The 21,874-nt window shown below is 40.6% G+C and overlaps 1 protein-coding gene across 3 annotated transcripts in view; it reads right to left on the bottom strand.

Moving 5' to 3' along the window:
- magi1b (membrane associated guanylate kinase, WW and PDZ domain containing 1b) overlaps nt 1–16,996 on the bottom strand; it is a 224,947-nt gene extending 207,951 nt beyond the window's left edge. For all 3 annotated transcript variants that reach the window (XM_036559163.1, XM_036559165.1, XM_036559162.1), the window contains exon 1: nt 16,200–16,996. In XM_036559163.1, coding sequence (XP_036415056.1) covers nt 16,200–16,476 — 277 coding nt within the window. In that variant the 5' untranslated portion in view covers nt 16,477–16,996. The remainder of the gene's footprint in view (nt 1–16,199) is intronic.
- Between the last annotated feature and the right edge of the window lie 4,878 nt (nt 16,997–21,874).

Raw genomic sequence — 21,874 nt, forward strand, 5'->3', positions numbered from 1 at the left:
TCTCAAACACCTGCAGGAATATTAGCTGAAGGTCTTGTAATCTTATCCCCCTTATGCCTCACCACCCCCACCCACGACTTTGGCTTGAATAGGCTTGCGGCTGGTTGAGTGTTTTTAATAGCTGAAAGCCTCCTCTCTCCACGTATTAAATAGATGAAGAGATACATCAAGAGTGCATAGTGTTTTCCATAAGAAGACCAAAGCAGACAGACTGTATCTGAAGCTTCTTCCAAAAGCATGTATTCTCCCCTTCCAGCCATGACAGACAAGCTAAGAAAGCCACTATAGATTCTCCTGCACTGTAACCGAGGCCTGACGTTTTGTTTAGCGATTGATCAATCTGTGCTCCACCCACAAACGCACTGTTTCGCAACCTAATGAACACAACTAGTACACACTTTGTCAAAATATGTTGGTTACATCAGACTACTTGGATGTCCGTTTTTAGTCACTATGTGAGATTTAAAGAACTGCTACACTACCAAGCTGAGGCCTAAAGCTCAGTCAGGAACCTTGTTGAAGTTGAACTTGCTTTGCTCACTTCAAGAAACCTAATAAATGGAACTACAGTCAACTCGTTTAACACCAGAGGTTAATAACTTTCAAGCTCCTCTGCTGACCCAGAGTTTAGATACTCAAGCTGTGATTAATCCTTGTGTGTTTCTATTTTTGATATCTATGTAGTACGTTTTCTTGACCTGAACAGGACTGGTAGTTGAAACTAGCCCAGTTGCAAACAATGGCAAATATGCCACCATGCTAACATTAGATCAACTACATTAATTATGACAAAAGTGTGGGTTCCTGACTGGTGTCCCGAGCACTGGCCCTTTCAGCAGGAGATCATAAGTTTGAGCCCCGGTGCTGCCAAAGCCATCCGTGGCCAGGGTTTAATTGGCCATGCTTTCTCTGAGTTGGTGGGACAGCCCACTCGAGCCTTTGTTAGGCGATGTAGCTGAGTTGGCAGTTAGTGTTCTCCTCCAAGCGTGTTGAGCTGTCTATTGATGATGTGTGGCACTTCATGCGTCCCAGAGGAAGCATTGCTAGCCTTTACCCACCCAGTATGGTGATACTGTGTAAAAATGGGATAAAAACCGAATAATAATAATAATAATAATAATAAATAAAATTATGTCCTACGCTTTCTCATTAGGCTGAATGGGATTCTTGCTAATGTTCTGTAAAACTTGCCCAACTTAGCAACAGCAAATGCAATAGTTCAGTACTGTGCATGGATGGGTCAGTTCTTAACACAAACACGTAGAGAATAAAGGAAGCCATGTAGTCTCCTAACCAAACTGTGGGAACAGTGTAGAATAATAATCCTAAAAACACTTCAATTTAAAGGTAAATTGAGGAAAACACTACATAAAAACAATATAAAGAACGCTGCATAAACTTTGATGGATTTCAAGAACTCGGAATACGGGCTTGAGCTTATAAATGAACACGACGGAACACTTGACACATAATTACTTCCTCTCATCCTTCGTGACAATGACCGAAAAAGAAAAAGAAAGAACTTCAAAGTGTATGCTATTTCTTCCCTCCCCAAAAAGCGACAGATAGAAAGAATGGATTTGTCATGGTTCTTCTGCTCTCTGCTCTGAGGTAGCAGAAACAAGTCCCTTCCGCTGCGAGAGGAGGAAGCAGAAACTATGCCATTACAATGGAAAAAAGAGAAACGTTCTAAAATACCCTCCCAAAGGAAGAGGAGAGAGCAGGGTAAAAAAGACACCGTTTTTGGCCCAGGCCGACCTCAGCCTTTCCTCTTTAAAAATAAACGACCCCATCTACGGAGAGAGCAGAAAGAGAGGGAACCTCCGACTCCTGAGGCTGCAGCTCTAGGAGTGGCGCTTTTTCTTTTGAAAGCGAGGGTGAATTACAGGCCGTGGCAGCTGATCTGTTTCTCCAGCCTGATTTAAACCACAGCACTGCTACACGACCACATGAGAGAGTTCAGAATAGCATCAAACGCTACAGAGCGCTCCACTCCCTGAGAGAGAGAGAAAGAGAGAGAGAGAGAGAGAGAGAGAGAGAGAGAGAGAGAGAGAGAGAGAGAGAGAGAGAAAAAAACTGGAGTGAGAGAGAAAGAGTCACAGACAGAGAAAGAGGAGGATAGAGGAGAGAGAGAGAGAGAGAGAGAGAGAGAGAGAAACTGAAACAGACAAAGACACAGAGAGAGAGAGAGATAAAGGAGAGAGAAAAAAAGAAAAAATAAGAGTGAGAGCGAGAGAGAGAGAGTGCGCGAGAGACAGAGAGAGAAAGAGTCACAGACAGAAAGAGGGAGATAGAGGAGTGAGAGAGACACAGAGAGACAGAAAAAGAAAAAATGAGTGAGAAACTGAGACAGAGTGAGAGAAAGAGAAAATGAGAGTGAGAGAAAGAGAAAGAAAGAAAGAAAAAACAAACGGGAGTAAGAAAGCAAGAGACAGCAAGAGAGAGACAGAGAGAGAGAGGGTCACAGACAGACAGAGAGAGGGAGAGAGAGAAAGAAAGAGAAAAATGGGAGTGAGAAAGTGAGACAGGGAGAAAAAGAAAGAAAAAGTGAAAAAGAAAGAAAAAAGAAAGAAAGAAAGAAAGAGACAGAGGAGAGAAGGGGGGGGGGCAAAATAGCACTGATGTATTAGAATGTGTGTGACTCCTGTCTGAAGGGTCTGTCCAGCTCTCCATCCTCATCATTACACATCCCCGCCACATCACTGCCACTCACATCACAGCACCATGACGCCAGTTACCATGGCGAGGAAGATGACCGGCAACAAGAACGTGCAAGGCAACAGGCCCTAATTAATAATTAACGTGACTGGACAGAGGTTTCAAGCAATTAAAAAGGTGTTGATGAGAGGTGGAACTAAGTACACCCCCCTACCCAACACACACACACACACACACACACACACACACACGGCATTGGAGAATAAGCACAAGACTGCACATGTTTAAACATTAGGGAGAGCCAGCACAATGCGCAGGGCACAGTTTATACAGCTGGACTGCGTGATGTATCATTTGTATCATTATCCAAAAACAGCAGGAGAATCTCCGTCCAACCACTGAGCGTTTTATTGAGTGCTGTGCAGTTACAAAAGTCATCATTGTTTCAGTGGCATGTCACATCAAGACTAATAGAAGGTATATTAGTGTATACAGCAGTATGCAGTTTGGGTGCCCTTGGTCAATTTACATATTTATTATTTAACATAAGATTTACATAAAGTTAACACATCCTCTACAGGGAACGAGATTAAATATGGCGTAAAATATGGCGTAAATTTCTGCAAATTTTAGTGCACAATTTATATTTATTAGCTGATTTAACATACTGAGAAAGGTAAAACACATAAAAATTGTGGGATGTGCCCAAACTTTTGCACGTGCTATAATGTATGGTTTCTGCCCCTCAATAAATGTCATTGATTTTTCTGTTAAGCTGCTTTGCGACAACACCTGTTGAAAAAAGCTTTATATAAATAAACTTTGCCTTGACTTGAGTTAGACCAATCAAAAGCAACCCTACACCCATTTTCTGTGACATCATAACTACAACTAACTGGCAGTCTGGCGAGTTCAAGACTCAAGCTGGAAAAACAGACATTCTTGGCCCACAAAAAGAAGAAACTACTTCCTTCACAGTATGGCTTTGCCACACATCGAAAGAGGCATTCACTGCACTGTACCACCTTTTCTCAATCAATGAATTCCATTGCACACCCCGCAGTTATTTATAGCCTGATCGTCTATGTGCAACACTATCTGCAGGAGCCTGAAGTTATTACCACCCTGGACCACCTGTGTCATCATGCAGAAACAGACACATTAACCAAAGCTTTTAAAAATGTCACCCCATCCTTTCACACAAGTTCCAATCAAACAGTCAACCAATCCAGCAGCTAGATCACAACTGCAACTCTGCATTTCCTGATGGCTGATAGACTTTGACAAGCCGTACCACAACTATAAACATGGCACGTTCGGCATTTTATGAACATGGTGCAATGATCAATGAACACGTTAAACACAAAAAAGACAACAACATCTGGAAAAAGATGAAGAGTGACAACCGCAGCTCCACACACAGATCCACTGATGATTAATTCTGCAAATGCAACAAACAAAAAAGGGAAAAAAGTAAGTAATTACAGACGGAGTCACAGAGAGTTCTAGAGGGTCTTTATAGTACAGATGCTGATTTCCTTTAGTAAGCACAAACACATGGCTGTTAATCTACAAAACCCACTCCGACTGTTCGGCTCAAAGTTCCTCGGATGGGAAGTTCTTCTGGAACTTGAGGAGACTATGGAGGAACAGAGCCAAGCTGGCTGATCTGGATGTCTGCGCTACATGGTCCTCAACACAAGGCCCAAATTGCACTGGATGAATGACTATATATTTTGTTGACTATTGTCCACGAAAGAGGCACAGTCTGACTTCTGTTACGCCACACTGACCCTGACAAACCCTAAAAGAATTGTCTCTCTTTCCTGCAGTCGCACATGCACACTCCACCCCCATTCACTCTGCATGTTGCCCAACCTGTAATTAAAGTCAACAAAATAGAAACAAAAGAATCAGACGTCCAGATTAGAATCCACACAACTGTGGACGTCACTTCAATTTCTATACTGCAATTTTACTGCTGCATACTGCGATTATAATACACTTTGTGGTTCCCAACTCAGTCCTCTGGGCCCCTCAGACCGTCTACATTTTCCTTTCTTCCTTGGAGCAAAAACGTGGACCATTTCGGGGTCCCTGTGGACCCTGTGGGAACCACTGCCTTACAAATGATTAAAAACATTTAAAGGTGAATTCCATTTTTTAAAATTTCTTAATAATTCAAACATCTAGATGCAAACAACGCAAGTCAGAGTGACTTGAAATGGTGCGTTTTCAAGAAAATTGCCAACTCAGATTTGTTTATAGTGGTGGTGATAGGAACCAGGGGTCGCAACGTCTACAGCATGTCTGAGTTTTTATTTATAATGCTGATGATGGTAAAATAGTGGTGAACCTTAAAAAAAAAAAAAAGTTTTCTTCTGGGCACTTTTTTCCTTTACAACAACTTGCAGGTATCTGTCCATTTTAGGTCAAAACCTTATCTTAATGTCTGTATTTGTAATGACCTTATTAAAGACCTTATGTGAGGGAGCCTTTAGAGGCATTACAATGTTCAGACATACAGTTCCTATCACTCCCACTGTGGCTGACTTCAGAAGTTTCTCTAGAACGGAGCACTTCACATCAAACCACTTTGACTTTGCTTACTTCTTAACCATTTAATTATGCAGAGATGTTCCTGAAAAGTTACCTGCATTATTATGGATCAAAAGAAGGAGAAGCAGAAACAAAGGCAAACTGTCACAGATGCAAAGCTACTATTTGACTGCAAGTGGCGCCCCCTTGTGGAGATGTTTCAGGTTGCTAAATGTGAGTGAGTTTAATAAAAAAAAAATGAAGTTCTTGGATTTAATGCATGCAATTTTGGACCAGTTCTATTGGTCTATTCGTCGTGAAACATTCCTACAGTAAAAAAAAAATGTTTTCAAACAGTGTAAAAATATTTAAAAATGAAACCAAGAAAATTCTATATGATCTGATATGACAGCAGCAGTTTGTTGGATCCTGTGACTGCCCTGCTTCATCCAAACACCTACAAGAGCTCATCTGAAGCATTTGCGGATACTCAGAGCACACAACATAAATCATTTAGTGATTGGTTAGAAGGCTCATTTGCATATGATGACATTCTGCATTTACAGTATTGAAAAGGACAATATTATGATAGCAACAAACAATATATAGTGCAGACCTACGACTATCGTTAATAGGTGAATACTTGTCTTAATGTGTATGAAGGCCTATAATTAAGCAATACATTTAACACCAATCAGGAATTATGTAAGAACAAAGGAAATGGTAGAAATCTCAAAGTCATTCTAACTTGCCAATTGAGGCAAATACCTCTGAACATTCCACTCGTTTTCCTCATTTTTCACATTATGGACAGTTTATATTTGTTATAGGCAGCCCAACTGTCAACAAACATGTACTACTTTGGTAGTACATATTCTACACTACTTATTCTTGGGTAATAAGTCGTTCTTATACATGGGTTTTCTCAGGTCACACTCAAACAGCACTAAACTCTAGACATTCCTCCAGCTAACAAACCTCCGGTTGCATATCCTAATTAGCATTTCTCCTTAGCAGCTTGTTTTCTTATGAAAGCATCTGTTCTTTCACAGGCACATTTCCCACATTCCTTTGCTGTTTGTGTCACTGGCATGCTGCAAGCATCTCTGCCATCTTTTAGCCAGCCCAGCAAAGGAACTGGAGACACCATGCCTGGAAAGAACATTACAACAAGTCCCTAAAAGCCACCAGAGAAAGAGCAGAATAGCCTCCAAAAAGGCTAAGTGCTAACTGAGGCCAATTCTCATTAATCTGAGACTAGTTTAGTCATGTTTCTATTGTCAAAGCCATAATCAGTGCCTATTGGCCTAAAGATTCTTGGCTCTAGGCCTTGTCTTTTCCCAGGTTTCTCAATGCAGTGTGGCTAAATGGTCAGCAAAAAGCTTTGCAGGAAATGAGGTGGTCCATATAATAGTGTTCAACAATGCTGGAGGGTCCTTGTGTACTTTACTGTTGTACCTGCTCTCCTCATCTGACCTACCATATGAAGGGCTAATCATTAGCTGATGGCTTCAGAGAGATTTATACAAGAGAGGAGAACAGAAACTTCATTCTTGAAGAGTATTGGTGATTTTAAAAGTGGCTGCTGGAGCCGTAGAAGAACATTTCAGCTGCCTAAAGAATGATTCAGTAGATGGTTCTTGTGAGAATGTGAACATGTTACAGTTCCATACTAATTAAAGTTGAAAACTTTACATCCAGGCAAAGAACCATCTGGGAACCTTTATTTCTAAGAGTGTTTAAGGTGTTCTCATTAGGTCAGAACAACCAGGTCACTGCAGTTTCGTTGAGAAGATAAATTTTGGACTACTTTTTATTTAACTAATTGTGATGGGCCTAAAACCAACAGGTGCCTTTGTCACCCTCTTGGGTTCTACATAGGGCTGCAACTTACGATTATTTTCACTGTTCATTAATCTGTTGATTATTTTCTTGATTAATCGATTAGTTGTTTGATCTATAAAATGTCAGAAAATGGTCAAAAATGTCGATCAGTGTTTTCCAAAGCCCAAGATGACGTCCTCAAGTGTCTTTTTTTGTCCACACCCCAAAGATATTCAGTTTGGTGTCACAGAGGAGTAAAGAAACTACAAAATATTCAAATTTAAGAAGCAGGAATCAGAGAATTTTTTTTTTTTAATCACTCAAAACGTTTCATGGGTTACAAAATAGGTGGCGATTAATTTAATAATCGACAACTAATCGATTAATCGGTTGATTGTGCCAGCTCTGGTTCTACATCCACCCTAATTAGAGCTAACTAAAAGGAGGCCCCGAGTCATGAAAGTCTGACAGCTTCAGTCTGGACCCACAGAGAGAGAGAAACCAACAAGAGAAAGGAAAAGAAAATAATAAGAGAAAGACAAAGGCCACTTCCTCTAAACCTCTCTGGTGTGACCAATTGCCCTTTGCTGTTCAACAACAGGCCACATTTCACTCCAGTTCAATAGAAAGAGAACTAACGACAGCAGAACAAGCACAAGGCTGCCTTCCTCTTTAGTTCAGCGAAGGACAGCGTCTATCTTTGTCAAAGAATAAAAGAGAGAGACAGTGACTCTTCACGGGTCATTGGCTTGGACGTCCCTGCCACTGTAAACAGAAGGGAAGGAAGATATAGTTACAAGCTCTGAAGCCAAAACCACCGTTCCGCTTATTTAAGATGAGTGTAAAGATCCTAAAATGGCTACTAGACAAGCAAGATAAAGTGACAATAGCTTCAAGATTCTACTGAAGACAACAGCTTCTTTAAGCTAATCTATGTCAACCGCAGCTCAATCATAAAGTCGATTATCAGTCATTTATTATCATGTGTTTCCTTGTTGTTTGAAAAGAAAACTTCACTCACAATGGAAGCCAATGGGCAGTTGCTACAGCAGCTGCTGGAGTGGACCTTTAACATACTATTTATCTTTATAATGCATTAGCAAAGTCTCTGTCAAACAGAAATGACACGCTCTGGGTTAATCCCATTTAGGCCAGGGGAACAATAGGCAGGTCTTCCTGCTTTACCACTGATCCTGGCTCATTTGGAGTCTGGGTTGGGCTAAATCCCCTGATAACTGAGCAAACAGCATATTGTCACGACACAACGTCATATCTCCGAAATAGTAACATCACAGGAGAAAGAAAAAAATATTTTTCTTTATGGTGAATGGAAATTAATGGAACATAGTTACTGCTCCATTCAGTATGAAATTCATTTTCAAATTCTGTAAAACATTACTAAAGCTGCAGCAAATAGTCAATTAGCCCTCAATGATAACGAAAGGAAACGTCTGCGTTAATATGCCGTTTATTATAACAAGTTCATGTACTATAATGTTCATGTGATGCATGCGGCCATTCTGACAGACTGCAATGCTCCATGGGAAGAGTAGGGGGTGATATGGCTTTTTTGTACAAATAAATGCTTATTAACTATGAGGAACAATTTAATTTTGAGAGAAGGCTCACAGGAGTCACTCAAGAAACTGCTTAATGCATAGATGGAACTTTGAATGATGGTGGTACTGTGACGGGATAAAGGGAAGAACCTGAAGCAGCCAATAATTTGAATAACAGTAAATATATAAATTGATTATAGTGATAACTTTTAATAGCACTTCTACATCATTACATTTACAACTTGTTGCTGTAAGAAATCCTCATCTTTTACACCATTTGAGCCCTTCTTAAATCAAAATCGTTTAAATTAGGGTTCAGAAGTGGCCCTTTTCCACTGATTTATGACCAGCTTCCATAGCCAGTACCTTAACATCAACCACCATAAGGAAAACAGTCATATGTCAGGGCTGTATCAGCATGAAAGATTAAAAACTCCCCAAATTTTGACTCAAATTGTGTTAGAAAGCTTCCTTTACTTCATCTCAGAGAACATAAATCTCACACTGGACCAGGCAAAAAAGAAACAAGTATTACGTGTGATTGGCCTGCCATCCCACTGCCAGCTCCTGAAGCCCACTGCCATAAAGCTATCAGCCAGGCTTATGAAATTCTGCTTGATAAACAACACATGAGCACAAACAGTAACTTGGAATCTGCTCCTGCTCCTGCAGCAGAACATCAAAAGCATCTCTGGATGAGGTCTTTGTATCGGATACGTCATCGTCCACCAAGGATTACAGTACATGTATACGTGTGTATGTCTTTAAAACCCACCGCGCACAGTTACCCAGCAGGCTAACGCGATCCAGACTCTAAGTACCTTCACTGTGACCTATGACCCTCCCCTAATGGCATTTCTTGCTACTCTATGCATTGGCTCAGTATGGCTTAGCATGATCCCAGTGCAAACAGAGGCTACAGCCATGCTAAATAACCCCCGCGCGCATTCCGACCGCCAGCACAGCCCGGCTAATCCGGCCTGATAGCAAATCCAGCGTGGCCTGGAGGACGGGAGGGATGGATGGTCGGTCCAGGGAGCCATTGTTCAGTTTTTGACCAGGTGGTCAGAAAGAAGATCAGGCTGAGAACGCCAACTTCAGACTTGTCTTAACAACCAAGATCAGAACTGGAATCTGCTTCCAGATCAGTGCTCTGAAAGACGATGATCCAGTGGAAAAACCTGCTGAGAAAGACTGAACACTGTGCTAATCCCGCTAACTTCAGTTCATTCTTAAAAGCAAAAAAAAAAAACAAAAAAACAATTTTATATATCATAAAATTCATGGACTCGACTTCAAAGCATATCAAATGTAGTCAAAAGTATAGACAGGCCTCAGGCTGCTACTACTGACTATTGTTTTTAGCTTTTTTAGCAGTGGAGCTCTGTCCATTTTTATGTATATCAGTATGTAATAGATGTCAGAAAAAGCAAAAGAGGGTGTATTTAGGATTATTTAACAACTATACATGGTTTAAGGCAAGTGTGTGATGATTTAGATGTGCATGTTGCACAATGGTGAGGTATAAGCATCCATTACTTAGCTACATTAGCCTCATAGCTCTAGTGCAAAACTGAAGAAGCAAAGCCGTGGTTTGCTTTATCATCGTAAAAGATTCAAGCGGACTTGAGGACAGATTACAAAACCACTAAAGCACAGATAAAGAACTACTTTCATTCAAAACAAACCCACAAAACTGCCCACTGAACAATCTCATCCTGCCTTGCCAAAGAAGTTAGCGACTTTGGACTGTGTCCATCTACTAAGTTTAGAAACTAAGGAAGACGTATGATGAGTAAATAGCAGGATTTCCTCTACAGAACTAGTAAAACAGATACCATCAACTGTGCTGGGGCAATTTGAGTTACAACAAAGATGGCTCCTATGGAAGGTTAAGGGTTATTTGCTATGATACTGGGATTACTCATGTGGCCAAGGCTGAGAACAGACCCAATGTAGAGCCTAAAGTACAACAAGAGCGCGTATTCTTGTGCCTAGTCTTTTATTTTTCTCCCATTTGTATTTTTTTACACAATTTTCAAATGCAGGCCTGGCCAATATGACAATATGTATCATTATTGTGATTAACTGTGTCACAATGCAACACAATATGCTTTTCTGAACATAGTGTGGATATCGTTATTACTTGTAGAACACTGACCAACTGTATATTTCATCATAAAGAAACAAAATTAGTCCCGTTTAATTGGATTTAGTGTAACACAGTATGCCAAATGTTGAATAAAAACCAATGTATTCACAGGTTTTGAAAGTATTGTTTAAAATGTAGCTCTAATGGTTCTTATTCTCAGTTCCAACTGACTAGATGTCTGAAAAAATTAAAAATTGTGGCATTGGGTATCATTAAATTTCTTGAATTAACAATATTTTAGCCATATCGCCCACCTCTATTCAAATGCTACATTTTATGTCTAATGGGCCAACAGAAATGACCCACATTGACATTTTTTAAGGTAAAAATACTTTTCCTTCCTTCTCCAATAAAGCTACCATTTCAAAGATACAATGTTTTGTTATGAAACAACATTATGTAGGTTCATATATTTCTATTAGAGGTTGCTCCGATCCAATACCAGCTATCGGTATTGGGCCATTATCAGCAGCTGGAGCAGATATTGGAAGGACAAAAAGAATGAATCTGATCCAATCCTGTAACAAACCTAACCATATTCACACTCTGGGGGAGTGGTTTCAGCATGACAGCCTACACTTTTATGGCATTTCTCCAAATCTGTGATCATGCATTCTCTCCTCACCTTCACTGTCAAGTCAGCTGTACCTGCGGTTACAACTTTAGCCCTGCAATACTACAGAATAAATTCAGTAAACAGATATCTATGCTCACAATGCAGTCTAAGGCAAATAGATATCAGTTCAGCCACAGAACCTAATTATCTCAGTTATCATACTAAAGCGTTGCCTAGTGCCTAAACATGTCACCAGTAGCCCATTTTGTCTTGGACAGACAACCGAAAATCTGGACAATCCAGGGAAATCCTGAACGGGTGGCAACCCTAGCCGTACTGTACACTCTTTAAAAAGATGGTATTCAAGGGGACTTTAGTTAAGGGAATGGTTCTATTTAGAACCATGAGTTCTATATAGAATCATATCATGCTTAAAAGGTTCTTTGCATTGTGAAATTGTTCTTCAGATTGATGGTCAATGTGTTGTGTGTGGTTCTGCATAGAACCTTTTTGAAAACGGTTCTAGATTGCACCAAAAAGGGTTCTACTATTGTTATATGTCAAGCGTGTAACTCATGGTTCTAAACAGAACCATACACTTTACTAAAGAAGCCTTGAAGAACTTTTTAAAAGTGTACCCGAGTGCTGAATTTGGTTACCCTTCTTGTTGGAGTAGCAAGTGTGCCAAGCTGGAACATGTGGGAGGAGCCAGTAATGGTGCAAAGCACTGATTGGTCAAACGCAATCGTCACAGAATGCCAGGGCAGTCAGATGAGCACACCAATAAATAAATAAATAAATAAAATCAAACAACTGTGACTTCATAAAAACCAAACTTTGAGTAAAAAAGTAAACCAAAACTTGAAGCTCCTCTACTGTTTTTTTTTTCTGTTAACTGTTAATGCTATCTTTGTGTGATAACTCGTGACCACACAAGCTAAAAACAAAACAAAACAAAAAAAAAAGTCTACTTTCAGGGTTTTGTTATGAAAAAAATAGCTTACTACTTAAAATTTGCTCGATATCAGCCGATACTCAAAGTTTGAATATCTGTATCGCTATAGAAAAATGTGGTATCGTGCCACCTCTAATTTCTATGACAGTTATTCCATGCATAAGTTCTACACTCCTCAGACGCCTTTCTATAATATAACTTTATTACTTCTGAAGGCAGTGCTTCCAAAATGTAAACAGTCAGCAAAGTCAGGAATGAGATGCAAGCCATAATGTAAAAATCAATAAAGATTAAAAGGCAAATCAGAGCTGCATTAGTTAACAGCGCTGCAGGCTGGAGTGCAGACTACAGGTTATTCAGACACAGCCAGAAGAGCCTCAGTTCCCAGAGAACAGAAGACATTCTCAAGGCCATTTCATGGTATGACCGCAGTGCTGGCACTGCAGACTACAGAGAATGCAGGTGTGTGTAAGTGGGGAGGGACAGAGAGAGAGAGAGAGAAACAGAACTGTGGCAGTTTTAGGGATTAGAAACTCTACTGTACAGTTATAAAAGTGATGAAATACATCCGGAATAAGAGACGATCTGAATAAAACACTTCCGAGTAAACTAAGAGCAAACATTATGAGGTAAACATAACTTCATTCATTGACCGTCAGCTCAGTGCTGTGCTGGAAGTGCCAGTTTTTAAAAGCGTGAGTCAGATTTCACAGAACACAATGATAAACATCACCTTCCTCTAAAGATACGGGCGTAAACACAAATTAGCCTGAGCTGCCAAACACATTTTCTCAATTAAGACCGATTTCACCAAAACTACCAGCCACAGCAGAGCATTCAAACTGAAAATATACACTAAACACCATGTGTATGTGAGAGAGAGAGAGAGAGAGAGAGAGAGTGTATGAGAGAGAAAGGGGTGAATAAGAGCGAGAGAGAAGTGAAAGAGAGAGATGGATGAGGGAAGGAAGGAACGAGACAGAAAGCAAATAAAAGACTGAATGACAGACAGAGAGGGGAAAGAGAGAGAGAGAGCTTTAGAAAGAGAAAGATAGTGAAAGAGTAAGTGAACAAAAGAGAGAACAAAGAAAAAGAATGAGAGGGAAGAGAAAGAAGTGAAATAGAGAGGGGGAAGACAATGAGATTGAGGGAATGAGAGAACAGAGGTAGAAAAAGAGAGGATGGAGGAGAGAGAGAAGTGAGAGAGAGAGAGAGAAAGAGAGAGAGAGAAGTGAAAGAGAGACGGAGAAGGGAAGAAAGGAAAGACTGAAAAAGAGACAGAGGGGAAAAGAGAGAAAAACGAAAGAGAGAGAGAGATTAAAAAATGAGAAATACAGTGAAAGTGAATAAAAGAGAGAAAGGAGAAAAGGAATAAAAAGAATGAGATGGAAGAGAAAGAAGTGAAAGAACTGAGGGGGGAACGAGAGAGGATTGAATATCTGAGAGAGAAAGAAAGAGAGAGAGGATGGAGGAGAGAATGAAGTGAGAGAGAAGTGAAAGAGAGAGATGGAGTAGGGAAGAAAAGAAAGACAGAAAGCAAATAAAAGACTGAAGAGGAGAAAATGAGAGAAGAGAAACAAAAGTGAGAGGAAAGAAAGACAAGGTGAAAGAGAGAGATGGAAAGGAGAATAAGAGAGAGAAAGAGCAAAGAGAACTAGAGCAACAGAGGAAGAGGTAGTGAGAGAGAAAGTGAATAAAAGAGAGGAAGCAGAAAAAGAGTGAAAAGAAAGAGAGGGAAGATAAAGAAACAGGTGAATGAAAGAAAGAGAGGGGAAAGAGAGACAAAGGTGAAGGAGAGAGAGAGAGCTTGAGAAAAAGAGAGAAAGACAGTGAGAAAGTGAATAAAAGAGAGAAAGGAGAAAGAGAGAGTGAAAAAGAATGAAGGAGGAGAAAGAAGTGAGAGAGAGAGAGGGGCGGAAGAAGAGAATAAGGTAGAGAGAGAAAGCGAGAGAGAAAAGAGACAAAGTGAGTTAAAGAGAGCGAAAAGATTGAGAGAACAGAAAGAGAGACAAAAGTGGACAAGAGAGGGAGAGAGAATGAAAAGTAGACAGAAAGAAGAGAAAATGAGGAAATGAGTGAGGGGAGAGAGAGAAAAACAGAAAGAAAGAGAGAGCTGAGAGAGATGGAAGAGTGCCCGGTGGTGCTGGAGGACTGCAGTTGGAGCCGATTGGCCGGTTTCCTCGTATTGTCTGAAGTCATTTGGTGAAACGGGGCAGAAACGGCAGAGCGGCTGAGGCCGGACACGCCGTCATAACTTAAACCATGTGATGAGAGAGAGTCGCTCCACAGGGAGCATCTGTACATCAGCGCTGACCCCACAGAACGTCGGGCCTCCACCTGAGATTTACAGTCCGGGGTCAGCGCCGTCCACCGCGTCCACGCTGATATGATTTACCACAGAGTGAAGAGCTCGAAACAGAGCCGTGATCTGTGACCGGAGAGAGAAGGAGGCCACTGTACGTATGATTTCTACAGCTACTCAGTCCTGTTAAGCGGCTCAGACCATCCCTGACCTTCACTGAGTCCTTCTAAGTGCCGTCAAGTGACGTAAAATAACATTTCACATGTCAACTGGGTTCTTCTGATTCACTGCATTAACTGATCTTTAATGACCACCCACTTAAAATAGATGGTTCTATGGGTTCTATATAGAACTACCTGAATTCTTAAATGGTTTATTGCATCGTGAAATGGTTCTTCAGATTGATAGAGAATGTGTTGTATATGGTTCTGTGTGGCACCAAAAAGGGTTCTGCTATTGTTATGATCTCAAGCTTATAAAACGAAAGAAAGCTTTTTGGTGCTAGAACCATACACAACACATTCTCCATCAATCTGAAAAACCATTTCACCATGTAAAGAATAGAAATGGTTCTATTTAGAACTTCTACACAGAACTCATGGTTCTAAATAGAACCATTGAGGAGCCATCATTTTAAGTGTTTACACAGAACCTGTGGTTCTAAACAGAACCACTGTCTTTACTAAAGAACCACTGAAGAACTTTAAGCGTGTATATAGAACACATGATTCTCACCATTTCTTTCAGTAAAGAAGCCGTGAAGAACCATCTTTAAGTGTGCATATCGAACAAATGGTTCTATACAGAAACACTGCTTTACTAAAGAACCATTGAAGAACCATCTTTATATAGAACACATGGTTCTATATAAAAACATTGTCTTTACTAAAGAACCCTTGAAGAACCATCTTTATATAGAACACATGGTTCTATATGGAAATATTGCCTTTACCAAAGAACCATTTTTATATAGAACACATGGTTCTATATAGAAACATTGCCTTTACCAAAGAACCCTTGAAGAACCATCTTAAGCGTTCATATAAAACACATGGTTCTACACAGAAATACTGTCTTTACTAAAGAACCCTTGAAGAACCATCTTAAGCATGCATACAGAACATATGGTTCTATATAGAAACATTGACTTTCCTAAAGAACCACTGAAGAACCATCTTAAGCGTGCTTGTACAACACAAGGTTCTATATAGAAATATTGCCTTTACCAAAGAACCCTTGAAGAACCATCTTTAAGTGTGCACAGAGAACACATGGTTCTATATAGAAACATATTCTTTACTAAAGAACCCTTGAAGAACCATCTTTATATAGAACACATGGTTCTATATAGAAACATTGTCTTTACTAAAGAACCCTTGAAGAACCATCTTAAGCATGCATATAGAACACGTTTCTATACAGAAACATTGCCTTTACTAAAGAACCCTTGAAGAACCATGTTTAAGTGTGTACAGCAGAATGACAGCAGTTGTGGACAGCAAAGGGAAATATAAACTAATAAGAAAAACAATAAAATGCACAATAATAAACAACTGACAAAATAAAAGTCATAAAAGTCCTCAGAAAAGCAATGTATGAAGTATGAATGAAACAGCCCCACATATCAAAACACATCTCGCTCCAGCGCTGTTTACCTTGTGGTACAGTTTTGAGTCTGACCGCTGCTCCTCTGCAGTTCTGCACGAGGCTCAGCACGTCGTAGAGCGGCAGTCCGGACACGCTGAGCCCCTCCACCTCCAGCACGAGCTCCCCCTGCTCCACAGCTCCGTTCAGCGCGGCTCCGGTGTGCACGAACTCTCCCCGCTCCGCGCCGCCCAGCAGCCCCTGAGGTCCCGCCAGCGCGTCCCGGGACAACGCGCTCTCGTGCAGCCTCCGGCTCCAGTGGCCCTTCCGATCCCCCGCCTTGGACATGGCACGAACAGGTACAGGTGGGTCCCCGCTTTAACAAACACCAGCACCAGCACCGCGACTAGGCTGCCTTCATAGGTCACAACATCCGCAACAAAGTTTCTCAGCTGCCCTTAGAAACATAAACACAAGCCTGAATTCTCCTTAACTGGGAACAAAAATAAGAAAAATGGGAAAAGAGAAAAAAGATCAAGCCATTATTTTCCGCTCCAACTTAACGAGCCGCAACTCCGCGCACAGCTGCTTCTAATTCCCCTTCATTATATTCCTCCTCATCATCTCCTTAACATCCACTAATCCACTCGGTAAGTCCTCGCTAGTTTTCACTCTCCAAAAAAAGTCCTCTCTTCTTCCTCAGACTTTCTTTCTTTTTCCTCTGAAACTCCTCTTTCGCTCCTAATCCACCTCCGGATCGCGGCTCCTTTAAACAGGTACTCCGTTTGTCGTCTCCTCTTTTTCGTTTCGCCTCCGCTGCTCCGCTCAAACGGGGGATGGAGCGATAGTAAAGTTTCGCGCATGCGCCGTGCGGAGTGTGTTTTTTTTCCCCGCCCGTATTCAGACAAGAGCCTCCCCCACATGTGCTGCGATTGGCTGCCCACGCGGACGGCCGCACTATATCCCCGCCCCATTTAAGGCTATTGGCCACTCACAAGCGGACAGGCGTTCTAGAGCGTTAAGTGTGAGCCCCGCCCCGTTTGCTGGGATTGGCTACTTTCAAGCAGTCCGCCGTTCTAGAGCGCAAATGATAAGCTCCGCCCCCTGGCGGTGGGCTTGGCTACTGTGGTTCTCAAACGGCGGTCTGATTGTAGATATAAATTACTGACCAATCAGAGCACGCGAAGGCGGAGCTTATTTGAAAACTGGTAGGGAAAAAAACACAAAGTCCGAAACAACACGGGGTCCTAAAGCCTGCCTGATTTTGTCTCCCAATGTAATGTTTACTATATTTATTTATATATGTTAACTCTTTTTAGTTCCTTTTCAAAATGTTTTAATTTCTGCTAAGTTTAAGAGAAAAAATGTAAAAGCACTTTGTAAAGCATTCACTTCAGAAAATTAAATTATTATAATTATATTAAAATTTAATTATAATTAAAATGATTATTATTATTATTGTTAGTAATAATAGTAGTTGTAGTAGCAGCAGTAGTAGTAATAATATGCCTGTTATTAGTATTAGCATAGGAATTGTCTTATCATTTGACATTATTTGTCGTTTAATTTATTAAGTCATTCACGGCACCTAAAAGGGAAATTCCACCAATTTTTCAAAATTTGTCCACAATTAAATTATTAAGACAAACAAAGTCAACCAGAGTGGTTTGAAGTTAAATGTGGCCTTCTAGAGAGACTTACTGAGTCAGAATTGCTCACAGCAGATGTGACAGCAACCGCATTTTGTAGTTCTGCAATAATTTTTTGGCCTAAAATCCATTTTAAGGTATCACAGCAAACAAAAAAGCTTTTTGTTTCTTAGATTTACCTCTATTTTACACTTATTGACATTACATATGAAAAATTGTGCATGTATGTTCACTGGTGGACAGCAAATAAAATGACAATTTTTGTGTTGTAGACTTTGTGACCTCTGGTTCCTATCAAGTTCAAGTTTGCCTTATTTACATGATAAAATAGGATTTGTGCTGTTAAAGCATTGCAACAATAATCTACATGATAGAAGTTTTAAAAACAAGATATATAGCAACATAAGAAAGAAGAGAAAAAGTCAATTAGCAATTGATAATATAAAAAAACAAAGCCTATTTTATATATGCATGTGGCATAAAACAAGAGGGAAAGAAGAAGAAAAGGTTGTGGTTTGGTGGTCACTCCCTGTCCTGGAGTGTATGTACACATATCTGGCTGCAGTGGACGCTAATGGACCCTCTCCTAATATAATCGCTAATTTATCATTATCTCTGAATGTTCTGAAGTTGTTTGTATGTTTTTTTCAAACTGATTAAAATATTAATTCCTGACAAATCCATATTTTGGGCAGTTTAGTAGGAAGTGCACCTCTGCTTCTAACTCAGCTGTCCTGCAGTGACCACACTTCCAGTAACCAGGACTTTTTAAACCTACCTTTCTCAATGGCCAGGCTGTTGTCACTAAGTCTATATCACCACCACTGTAAAGAAATCTGTACGTTTATCTATGATGAAGCCTTTCTCATCAAACAGATCTGAATGACTTTGTTACATCTCAGTGATATCATACATCTTATGCACAAATTGTGAAAATTGGTGGAATTCCAGTCCAGTTTGAAGTGATTTGAGTAGTATATGGCCAAATGTTTCATTGTACAGGGCCTAATGGGATGAATTCACATCTCCTAAAAGACAGATGGTGAGATGCTTATGGATTTTAATGAGATTAACAGGCAGCAATTAGCAAATCGTAATGAAAGCTCACAGCAGGACACAAGTCTTTAAAATTAAGACTTTAATTCTGATATTCAGTTCTACTCAATTCAACAATTCAATTCAACTTTGTTGAATATATCTTTCTACACTCATTGTCCATTTTATCAGCTCCACTTACTATATAGGTGCGCTTTGTAGTTCTACAATTACAGACTGTAGTCCATCTGTTTCTCTACATACTTCGTTAGCCCCCTTTTGTTCTGTTCTTCATTGGTCAGGACCCCCATGGACCCTCACAGAGCAGGTATTATTTTGGTGGTGGATCATTCTCAGCACTGCAGTAACACTGACATGGTGGTGGTGTGTTAGTGTGTGTTGCAATGATATGAGTGGATCAGACGCAGCAGTGCTGCTGGAGTTTTTAAACACCTCAGTGTCACTGCTGGACTGAGAACAGTCCACCAACCAAAAATATCCAGCCAACAGCGTCCTGTGACCACTGATGAAGGACTAGAGGATGACCATCACAAACTGTGCAGCAACAGATGAGCTATCGTCTCTGACTTTACATCTATAAGGTGGACCAACAACTTCATGATACGGGCTCGACTTGCTTTTGGTACCAGCTACTTCATAGCTTCCACTGCAGATATAGTACCCTCTTAATAAAATCTGCTCTGTGGTGGTGCTGGGGGGGTCCTGACCATTGAAGAACAGGGTAAAAGGGGGCTAACAAAGTACGCAGAGAAACAGATGGACTACAGTCTGTGATTGTAGAACTACAAAGTGCACCTATAAAGTAAGTGGAGCTGATAAAATGGACAATGAGCGTAGAAACAAGGAGGTGGTTTTAATGAAGTGGCTGATCAGTATAGTTTGAGTTGTGTTTGTATTCATGATCTTTTGTATGCTGTGGGTGTGACCAGTTTAACAGCTCGAGGGTGGAAACTGTATTTAAACCTGATGATTCTGGCTTGAATGTTCTAATATCTCTTCCCAGATGGCAGCGGGTGGAACAGGAAGTGGCTGAGGTGTTTGGGGTCTGAGTAATACTGATGGATTTCCTTAGACATGTCCTGCATGGGTGGGAGGACAGCTACAGTGAACAACTGGGCGGTGGAGCTGCCATACCAGACTGTGATGCAGCTGGTCATAATGCTCTACACTGTAAACTTTTAGAAGTTGGAGAGGAGTTGACAGCTTTGTTGACTCTCCTTAGCCTCCTGAGGAACTGAAGGCGTTGCTGGGCCTTTTTGACGAGGTGTGCTGGGTTGAATGACCAAGTGAGATCCTCAGCTATATGAACTCAAATTTAAAGCAGTTCACTCTCTCTACCATGGTCCCCTCGAAGGTCAGAGGTGTCTGCTCTGTTCTTGAAATCAACGATCATCTCTATCGTCTGTGCACCACTCTGTGAGAAGTTTCATCTCATCTTTGTACGCTTCCTCATTGTTGTTAGTGATAAGGCCCACTACCGTCATGTCGTCAGTGAACTTTATGATGGTGTTGGAGTTGTGCTTGGCGATGCAGTCTTGTGTAATAAGACTCAGCCTTGTGGACAGGCCTTGCTGAGAGTGAGGGTCGCAGAAGTGTGGCCATCATCCTGAAGTCTACTGGTGAAGAAATCCAGAATCTGGATGAAGACTGTGTGACTGATTCCTAGGATCTTGAGCTTGGAGACCAGTCTAGAAGGGATAACTAACTGAACGCTCAACTGAAATCAACGACCAGCATTCTCATGTAGGTGTTCCTGCCCTCCCGATGGTTCAATGCGCTGTGCATTGCTAGGGAGATGGCATCTTAGATTGATCTGTTCGCATGCTGGGTGACCTGATGAGGATCCAGAGTTCAAGGGAGACAATTCCTAACGTGAGCCAAGACAGTGAAAACTACATGTAACACATTTCTTTCGCTTGTTTCGAAAGTCAGGTGTGTTATAACCAGGCAGAAATGCTGCACTGCGCACACTTGTAGGACCTGTTTTAACTGTCAGTGGAGGAATGTAGAGTAGAAATGAATGGATCACAGGGCTATGTTATGTGAGTATCCTCGTCGTTCTAGTTCAACCAGATTGTTGCTGCTTTTCCGGCTGACTTCATTTAACACCAATTGTTCCGCAAATGAACTCAGAAGAGTCCTGTAGAACAGGTTTTTTGCAGTCATTCCGTGAAACCAGTGTCTGTTGATATGTGACATAGTCTTTGATCCTTGGAAAACAATGTTGTCCACATTTCACAATATTAAGGACACAGTTACCAAAAACATATTCTATTTTTTATCATTCAACCCTTATTATTAAGGGAATATGATTTTTAATCTAATCTCTATATTGCGTATCTTTAGTATGTGGTCAGTTGCTGTGAACAATGGTTTCTACAGGTTTCCTTGTGATAGGTACAAGAAGAGAAAACCTGTTAGCGTGAAGGATGCATACAACAGAAGCCAGTGGGTTCTATGTTTTGAGTTAATGTGTTTTGCTAATGTGATTTCTGAACTGAGGAAACTGTGTCAACAATAATTGACCATACAATACAGATAGAGATTAGGTTGAGAAATGCTGGAATATTACAATAGTAGGGAGATTTTATGTATGGTAGATGCTTTATTGGTCAAATGTTGCCTCTTTAAGTGTTTCCTGAGGACAAGGACACTTAAAATGCCCCTATATTGAAGCAAAATAGGGCTGTTTGAAGCCCTTACACAAGATTTTTTTTGAAGTCATATTCAAATGACCCAGAGGTCAAGAAAGGCAAAACCAGCAATAACCAGCAATAGTCAACTCTGATCAAATTAGTTTATATCAGTGATCACAATTTCACACTATTGCAATCGTTCTATTAGCCTTTCTTCTAGTAGTTATCATGCTGTTTGTCATTCATTCATGCATCGGCAGCAGCATCACTTGCCCAGCAGCAGTTTAATCAAGAGATATTTGCAAGTCTTAAATGTACCAGCAGAACATAGCATTAGGAAAGTCATTATTCTGATCATCATCACTGTCTGTCTCCTCATCATCATGATTATGCATGGAGCTCATG

The sequence above is a fragment of the Colossoma macropomum genome, unplaced genomic scaffold (assembly GCF_904425465.1).
Source record: "Colossoma macropomum unplaced genomic scaffold, Colossoma_macropomum, whole genome shotgun sequence".
Taxonomy (NCBI): Eukaryota; Metazoa; Chordata; class Actinopteri; order Characiformes; family Serrasalmidae; genus Colossoma; species Colossoma macropomum.